The sequence below is a fragment of the Triticum aestivum genome, chromosome 2B (assembly GCF_018294505.1).
Source record: "Triticum aestivum cultivar Chinese Spring chromosome 2B, IWGSC CS RefSeq v2.1, whole genome shotgun sequence".
Taxonomy (NCBI): domain Eukaryota; kingdom Viridiplantae; phylum Streptophyta; class Magnoliopsida; order Poales; family Poaceae; genus Triticum; species Triticum aestivum.
In genome coordinates this window covers 590,690,403-590,699,540 of record NC_057798.1, presented here as the reverse complement: position 1 = coordinate 590,699,540, position 9,138 = coordinate 590,690,403, and the positions used below count along the sequence as shown (strand labels likewise).

The 9,138-nt window shown below is 47.9% G+C and overlaps 2 protein-coding genes across 3 annotated transcripts; one reads left to right on the top strand and one right to left on the bottom strand.

The window, feature by feature from the left end:
• Positions 1-223: 223 nt before the first annotated feature.
• Positions 224-2,438, top strand: LOC123046200 (histone-lysine N-methyltransferase 2B). 2 transcript variants are annotated; one of them, XM_044469508.1, is made up of 2 exons: positions 224-764; positions 841-2,438. In XM_044469508.1, exon 2 carries the CDS (start codon positions 841-843, stop codon positions 2,086-2,088), a length of 1,248 nt encoding a protein of 415 aa, XP_044325443.1. In that variant the 5' UTR covers positions 224-764; the 3' UTR covers positions 2,089-2,438. The 2 variants fall into 2 exon arrangements, with proteins under 2 accessions (XP_044325443.1, XP_044325442.1); XM_044469507.1 differs by having other exon boundaries at positions 225-524.
• A 93-nt stretch (positions 2,439-2,531) lies between these two features.
• On the bottom strand, positions 2,532-7,648 carry LOC123046199 (glutamate dehydrogenase 2, mitochondrial). The gene is made up of 9 exons (XM_044469506.1): positions 7,281-7,648; positions 7,063-7,176; positions 4,481-4,702; positions 4,317-4,391; positions 4,106-4,222; positions 3,702-3,952; positions 3,316-3,391; positions 3,109-3,195; positions 2,532-3,014 (listed from the first exon to the last, which is right to left on the bottom strand). The coding sequence occupies exons 1-9, from the start codon at positions 7,386-7,388 to the stop codon at positions 2,829-2,831; spliced, it is 1,236 nt and encodes a 411-aa protein (XP_044325441.1). The 5' UTR covers positions 7,389-7,648; the 3' UTR covers positions 2,532-2,828.
• Positions 7,649-9,138: the final 1,490 nt, after the last annotated feature.

Genomic DNA, 9,138 nt, shown 5'->3' with positions numbered 1-9,138 from the left:
CAAAACGTGGCATAAAAAAGGTTAGGTGAGCCTGCAGTGCAGCGTTACCCAACCCAAACCATGTCCTTGCTCAACAAAGCCAAACGTTTTGATCGAAACTCCGAAGGAAAAGCCCATCCCATGGCGATTCGATCTCGTGCCTTTTGCTGCGAAATATCACCACCCAACATCTTCCGGGGGGAGAAGAGAAGAGGCGAATCGCCTACAGGAAGGGCAATATGGTCCGAACACAGGCGGGCTTTCCTTTCTCCGGAACCCAGAAACACCAGACGCGTTCCTCCGCTTCCTTCTCTTCTCCCCCTCCTTAAACCTGCCTCTCGTCTCTTCTAGATTTGCGCCCTCCCCTTTCCGCCCCTGGTCTCCTGCCCCTCCCTCGCTCCCACCAATCCGCCCGCCCCCGCCGCGCAATGCTGGCCGTCGCGGCGGGGCAAGCGACGCTGGGGGAGCCGTCCTCGTCGGCGGCGGCCGCCGCCGCCGTGCCCAAGCGCCGGGATCCCACGCCGGATCACCCACCGTATTCATGGGTAATCACTCCTCCCCGGCCGATTAATCGCCTACCTATTCCTCCCCGCTTATTCGGTCGATTCTCTCTCTCTCCACCGGAAGAACAGTTGGATTTGCTCTTTAATCTCCACCCACCCACCTGAATCGAATTAGGAAATCACTAATTGAGCATCGCCAGCGACGGATGCTCCTCATTGATTCGGAAAGAAAAATTCGACCATCGTCTCCGATGTGAGGAGAAATCGCTTGCGCTCAATCTGGTTGGTTGTTCAATGGCAATGGGGTTTGGATGGGCTGCCGCCGCTGGCTGACGTTTGCGTCCTCGTCTGGTTGCAGATGATCGAAGAGGCGATCCAGGCGCTGGGCGAGGACGGCGGCTCGGCGGAGTCCGCCATCTCGGGCTTCATCCGCGACAGGTACCCCGGCGTCCCCGCCGCGCACGACAGGTTCCTCCGCTACTACCTCGCCAAGCACGTCGCCGAGGGCCTCTTCGTCTGCGCCGCGCCTGGGCGGTACTCTTGCTGCTCCGACGACGAGCCCCAGCCCGAGCTCGCACTCACCGAGGTCCTGGCGGCGGCGGCTGCGCCGGCCAAGGCTGGGCCTCCGCCGACAGAGCCCAAGCGCGCCCGCGGTCGGCCCAGGAAGGATGACTCGCTGGTGGTGGTCAAGCGTGGTCGCGGTCGGCCTAGGAGGGATGATTGGCAGGCCGCTGCGGTGGCGGTGAGTGCTGGGCCTCTGATGACAGGGGCCAAGCGCGGGCCCGGTCCGCCTAAGAAGGATGGCTCGCCGGCGGCAGGGGCCAAGCGCGGCCGCGGTCGGCCTCGGAAGGATGGCTTGCCGCCCAAGCCGGCTTCTGGCAAGAAGTTTGTGAGCGGGTCGCCATCCGCGATGCCCAAACGCCGTGGCCGGTCTCGCCTTCTGACGGAGGTAGGGGCGGCCGACGTCCCGGGCGAAGCGCTCGTCACGGACAAGAAAGACAACAATGAGGCTCCATCCGCCACTGATAAGAACCATGGGGAACCTCGCGAGCTGGCACTTGTGATCGTCAACGACGGCTCTGGTGCAGCATTAGTCACGGAGGAAGATGGCGGCGAGGCTCCAGCAGCCAAGCGGCCGCTCTTGGCCAAGGAACCTGCAGCATTCAGTACGCCAGAGTGCAGCACCCAGCCCTGCAAACTGCCCCTTGTGGCAGCTGACGAAAACTCTGCTCCGGCCCTAGCCTCCGACAAGGAGGGTGACACCGAAGCTCCATTTGTGAAGCACAAGCGCCGTCGTCGGACCTGCAGATCAGAGCCGGCAAAATCCACCTGCGGCTCTGCCTCAACATCAATTGCAGACAAGAAGGCTGGTGGCAACGTTGCATCTGCTCCGCCCAAGGGCCGTGGCTGGTTGCGCAAACCGACATTGATGGATGCCGCCGCGGATGAAATTACACCCAATGAGGCTCGGTCAGCATTGGTCAAGCCGCGCCGCAAACCTCGCAAACAATTTCTGCTGAACTTTTATGACGAGGTACCAAATAATCCGAAGTTTTGTGTCCTCGCATTGCCTGCCCAGGTGCCAGGGGCAACAAAGGCGCCGTAGTTCTGAAGCATGGCAGCTCATGAAACATCGTCACATAGTTGAAAGAACACCTCTTCAGTTCCTAAATGCAGTGCACAGGACGGTAGCTTTTGTGTTCTATCCATCATCGGTAGTTTTAGGTTTTTCTTTATGTTGTTGTTGAACTTCAGCAGTTTTAGGGGTTGTTTGAACTAGGTAGGGATATTTCTTTTCGGAGCTCCAGTTTAGTTCAAGTCTGAACAAATACCACCATCCGTCCAACGAGGCCCCGAGGGTTTGGCTTGAGACTGAATTTGTATGAATCTCGTCAGCTCATGCAAAAAGAGAAACAGATGCAATTGTTCTGGTTCTTTGATATTTGTCTGCCATAAGTTGTTGAAACTCTCAGTTACATGAATCTTGCAGAAGTAATCTCTTACATTTGGGGCCATCAAATCTCAGACCAGAAATGTTGAAACCAATGATGCCAAAATAACCTTTTTGATATTAAAATCCAGAGACTTTTGGTAAACATTCAACAACTCTGAAGGTTTACAATCACACAGAACTAGATCACCATAGTTGGCAACCCAGGGCAGATAATTAGCTAACAGAAAGAACAAACCCATCATCTCTGCCATGTACACCGAAAATTATTTCAATTGGACTCCTGGCATGCCGGCAACTTATGATGAATTTACCAAATCAATGATGGTGGATATAAGAACTGTCATCCACCACGGTGTCGGGCATGGATTATTCGATAAGGAATCTGGAATTCCTCATGCCTCCCAGCCCCTCAAGATGGTGGCGCGAGCAACCCGGTTCACTCCCAAGGTGAATGCTCCCATCCTAAGGTTGCAATCTTGAGACTTGCACATGGCCTTGATGTTCTGGAACGCGCTGTTCATGTACTTATGGAGCTCCATGTTCACCTTTTCTTCTTCCCACATGAATCCTTGAATGTTCTGCCCCATCAAAAAAGCATAAGGAAACTGCCGGCTCAAGCAAAAAGATAATTTGGAATGAGATGGCAAAGGCCGCCATCGTATACTCAATTACCTGAACCCACTCAAAATAGCTAACGATCACACCACCAGCATTAGCATAGATATCAGGCAACACGACCACTCCCTTCTTGGTAAGAATCTACAGCACATACAACAAAAGTGAGACATTCAGAAAACAGAATTGAACAATGGTTGTATTTTTTATATTTCTCAAGGATGAAAATTTATCGTAAGTTGTTTGGTGGTACAGTACTCTTACCTCGTCAGCTTCTGGATCGGTTGGATGATTAGCAGCTTCGATTATAAATTTGGCCTTAACATCAGGGGCATTTTCCCTTCAGATATTAAAGCAAATCATCAGTTACCCTAAACTATAAGTATATATCCAGGAAGCAATCAGAAAATAGGTTGCTCATAAGGTACAAAGATTGAATAAAAAATGCATCAACTTATCTGCAGAATTCGTTAAGTCAGGATTATCACAATATTCGCACATCAATGATGTTTGCTATTCACAATAAAACTAGCAGAAGAAAACACTTAACAAAACATGTAACAAAAAAGGGGGGAAACCGTGACGTACGGTGAGATCTAGTGAAAATGATTTAGGCCACATCAAGAGCGCAAAAGGATAATAGCAATTACCTGTTAAGAACTCCGCCTAAGGCACATGGGAGGAGGACATCGCATTCATGCACTAGCAACTCTGAGGCATCCATGACTTCAGCGCCATGAAAGTCTTTCAACTGACCACCCTCATTTCTGTGCTTCATCAGAGCAGGTACGTCTATCCCTGCTTTGTTTCTGATTGTGCCTGATACATCTCCAAGTGCAATTACCTTACCACCTTTCTCATGGATGAGTTGTGCAGCCCATGAACCAACATTACCGAATCCCTGCAGGATTTCATCATAGAATAAGCACAATTTTACATTATGATGGCTACTAACAGTAGCACTATGTTTGAACAGACTTATTTTGGTTTTTTACCATGGCACTCGCTACTATCTTTCTACCATTCAAGAACTCAACAGTTTATCACAGCTCACCTGAATAACAAAGGTCGATCCAGAAATAGACTTCCCATATTCGGCCAGGAGAGCCTCAGTAGCGTACATTACACCCCGCCCAGTGGCAGCATCCCTACCTAATGATCCACCAAGATCCTAACAAATAGGCCCAAATTGTGATCATATTAGTAATCATGTGTAAAGAGTTTATATGCAGCAGATAATTTTCTGTTATAGTGGTAATACTTACAATGGGCTTCCCTGTGACAACAGCTGGGGAGTGACCATGGAATTTTGAGTACTCGTCAAAGATCCATGCCATGGTCTGTATGGAAAATGGTTTCAGATAGAGTTAGTAGCAGAACATAGGAAGGCAGTGAACGATGGTAAAGACACTGAAATTGCATAGCATACCTGTGAATTAGTTCCCATGTCTGGAGCTGGAATATCGGTATGAGTTCCAATAAGGTCATGAATTTTCTGAGTAAATACACGCGTCAGACGCTCCAACTCACTCCTACTTAAATCACCAGGAGAGCACCCTATTCCTCCCTTTGCTCCACCATATGGTACAGCCGCAACGGCAGTTTTCCATGTCATCAGTTGAGCAAGTGCGTTTACTTCATCTGGATCAACCTGTCAAGCAGTTTAAGTACAAGAAGAAATCAGTCAACCCTGCAACTGACTTACTGCCTTGGCTTTTCAGAATCTAAAATAAAGAACAACACATGGTGCAACAATTTCTAAGAAAATAGCGCTTACTCACAAAAGTAATTCAGTCAAACAACCGACAGTACATTAGCTAAGTTGGTTGTTTCCTTAACTGAATTATCATTTAGGGATATCAAACTTTCTGGGATCGCAAACTATCAGCAGAATATTGGTTCAGGGAATAACAAAATCCGGACACGTTCTCTCGTCGTTATCAGTAACAGTTTATTTGCTGAGGTTACACAATAAACATCATGAAACAGTTTCTAAATAAAACAGTCCTTGCTCACATAAGTAATTCAGTCAAACAGCCGACAATACTTCAGCTAAGTTGGTTGTTTCCATAACTGAATTAGTATTAAAGGATATAGAATTTTCTAGGCTCACAAAATATCACCAGAATATTGGATAAACGAATAAGAAGATCGGGCACATGTTCGTTATCGATAACAGTCTATTTGCTGAGCGTTACACAAGCAACGTCTTCAAACAATTCCTAATCAAATAGACAGATAGAGCTAACCCACAAAAGTAATTCAGTCAAACAACCGACAGTACTTTAGCTAAGTTGATTGTTTCCTTAACTGAATTATCATTTAGGGTTATCAAACTTTCTAGGCTCTCAAAATACCAGCAGAATATTGGTTCAGCAAATAACAAGATCCAGCACACGTTCTCTTGTCGTTATCGATAATAGTTTATTTGCTGAGGTTACACAATAAACATCGTGACATAATTTCTAAATAAAATAGTGCTTACTCACATAAGTAATTCAGTCAAACAACCGACAATTCTTTAGCTAAGTTGGTTGTTTCGATAACTGAATTAGCATTGAAGGATGTAGAACTTTCCAGGCTCGCAAAATATCACCAGAATACTGGATCAACAAATAACAAGATCAGGCACACATTCTTTTGTCGTTATCGCTATCAGTCTATTTGCTGAGCATTACACAATCAACATCTTGAAACAATTTCTAGATAAATTAGTGCTTACTCACAAAAAATAGTTCAGTCAAACAACCGACAAAATACTGGTTCAACGAATAACAAGATCTGGTTACACAACATTCTTTTGTCGTTATCGATAACAGTTTATTTGTCGGGCGTTACAGAATCAACGACTTCTAAGATATGCCAGGTAATTCAGTCCAACAATTTCTAATAAAATACTGCTTAAGTTTGATATGCCAGATAAGAATCAACGTCTTGAAACAATTTTTAATAAAATACTGCTTACTCACAAAAGTAATTCAGTCAAACAACCGTCAGTATGTTAGCTAAGTTGATTGTTTCCTTAAGCGAATTATCATTTAGGGATATCAAACTTTCTAGGCTTTCAAAATATCAGCAGAATATTGGTTCAACGAATAACAAGATCCGGCATATGTTCTCTTGTCGTTATCGATAACAGTTTATTTGCTGAGGTTACACAATCAACGCCTTGAAACAATTAAAGTAATTCAGTCAAACAACCGACTATACTTTAGCTCGGTTGTTTATTTCTATAAATGAATTAGCATTTTTTGAAAGATATAAATTTTCTAGGCTTGCAAAATATCACCAGAATACTGGATCAACGAATAACAAGACCGGGCACACATTCTTTTGTCATTGTCGTTAACAGTCTATATGCTGCTCGTTACACAATCAACGTATAAAATAGCGCTTACTTACAAAAGGTAATTCAGTCAAATAACCGACAAAATATTGGTTCAACGGATAACAAGATCCAGCACCAGACATTCTTTTGTCGTCATCGATAACAGTTTATTTTGTCGAGCGTTACAGAATCAACGACTTCGAAGATATGCCAGGTTGTTTCGACAGTTTAACAACAGAAATATGAGCTTGTAATAACAGAGGAGCATTGCATGCTCTCATTAAAAAGGATTCTATAGCTTCAAATCATTTGCCTGACAAAATGACAGCAAGGAGAATCTACATGATGTCCTAAACTAAGCATACAGGCGAAAGTCAAGTAGCAGAGCTGGACACAGCATACAAAAATAACCTAAGAATGCCAAGCACCATGGATCCACATCTTTGAATTGAAAAAGAAACAATGACATCGTTGACCATGAGCAATGGATGTAAAAGCATGCCAGGTTGGCAAGCAATCCAGCAATTTTTGCGTGTGTTAATTTGCTTATTCTTTTAGGGTCACAATCGCTTTTTTGAGAGCTATTTCGATGCGTCTTGTTTTAGGCTTTCAGGAGAAATCGCAATCAAATTGACAGAAGTAGCAAGACAATCCCACGAGGAGATGAGAAGAGATCCCGTCACCTCGGGGTGGTAGCGGATGCCACCTTTCATGGGCCCGCGGGCATTGTCGTGCTGCACGCGGAAGCCCACGAAGGAGGCCAGCGTGCCGTCGTCCTTGGGGATGGTGCATTCGACCTGCGAAGGAAAGGAACCCAAGATGATAAGCAAAACAAAGTCAAGGTCCGGTCGGCGGCGAGGAGAGGAGGGAAGAGAGAAGAGAGAAGAGAAGACGGCGGGACCTTGATCTCGCGGAAGGGGATGAGGAGGCTCTTCTCGAGCTTGGAGTCGAGGCCGAGCAGCCGGGCGGCCTGGCGGAAGTTGCGGCTGGTCGCGGCGAGCGCGTTCATGGCTGCGGCGGCGGCGCGGCGAGGCGCGGCGCGGCGGGCTAACTTCTTTTCTTCCCCGGCCCGCTCCAACAACCTCCTCAACCGCAAGGAAATCGGGCGAAAGGGACAGACAAGGGGCGACGGAAACACGCGCACGCGAGGGGGCGAGATCGTGGTGGGGGTGGGGCTCTCGCGGCCAGAAAGGGCAAGGCGGGCGTAAAAAGGGCGGATTTTTGTCCGGAGATCGAGGGGGACGCGAGCTCCGGTTGTTTGGAGGGAGCCAAGGCCCAAGGAGGAGGAGGATATTAATAGGGAGGGAGTGAGGGAGGGGCGCGCATGAACAACGACCGAGCAGGCCATTAACGTGCACCGGCCCTCTTCTTCCGTCTGATGGACGGATCACGCCGCTGCGTGTGAGATGACTGGGACCAGACGACGATTAGTTTTTTCTTTTTCTTTTCTGAGTTGAGTTGAGCCGACGAGATTAGTTAGATGGATCCTGCAGCACGCCTTGGCAGTTTTGGAGCGTAATTACTCGCGATCGCGGGTCACAGCTGTGTAGAGCGAGGAAAATCGGGGCCCCACGCGAGCCAGGGAAGGGGCGATGCTCGCTCGTTCGTTCGTTGGTCCAACCGGACGGTGTGCTGGTACTACTTGATGGCCCACCTGCCAGTCAGGGCATGTGCATCCCATGCCCGACCTTTCCGGCGCGCTTTTCGCGTTTGTTTTTCTCGCTTTCGCGTAGGTCCGTCCATCTGCCTCAACTGAAAGTCGGAAACGTGTGTGTTTCCTTCCTCCCGTTGATTTTTGTTTGCATCTATCTCCTCCTCCGCCCCGGCTGGATTCTCTGCGCTCCCCACCCCGGAGAATGCCATGTGATCCCTGGCTGCGTTGCCTGCAAGAGTACGGTGGGGTGGCGAACTTGGCCTCGTCCCCCCCTGACAGTGAAAAGGACGGTGGGGAGTGAACGAGGAGAAGGACCATCTGGCCAGGGTGCATCTCGCCCCGCGAAGCGCCTCCCCGGGAAAATGCCCAGTTCGGAGGAGCAAGCCTTTCACTCCAAGTGAAACTGCTGCTGCAACGCGGATGTGGACGGAGGCCGTGGAATGGACGTATCCGTGCAGACAGTCAGTGCCAGCACCGCGCCGCGCCTCGCTTCTCCTGAGTTGGTGGAACGGATCACGGGTCGTCCAGTCCCCCGTTTCTGTCTGTGGCCGTGTCTTCATGCGACGGTGGGAAAGGACTGACTGGTGCTGCGCGTCGTCTGTAGGACTAGCCCGGATTAGTAAGGGCATGTACAATGGTTCTATCTTAGGAGTGCCACGTAGGATAAATGATGAGGTGGAGGAGAGAGAACTTATAAGAAAAGGCTTGTCTTATCTTATTTAAGAGAAGACAAGAGATGATCTCTTAGCACAATATGTCTCAACACGTTTTTAGGAATTGCTAGTTATTGAAGATAAGGCTAAGAGATGACCCATTGTAGACTCTGTTTTTTGTCATCTCTAGATTACATGCAAGACTTAAGATAAGACTATCTTATCAACCATTGTACATGCCCTAAGGAATACCCCCTCGAAAAAAGATTAGTAAGGAATGTCGCAATCTAAATTTGTTATGTATGGTTGTAGACTCCGATCAACAAATACCCAGTGGCACACCTCAAAACATCATTTTCTGGCCAAACGGTTGTACCAGAACCAGCTGAATTATGGCTCATACTACTATCTTTGTTATTTGGGAAATTGCTAGTACCAGGTAAGTCGGTATA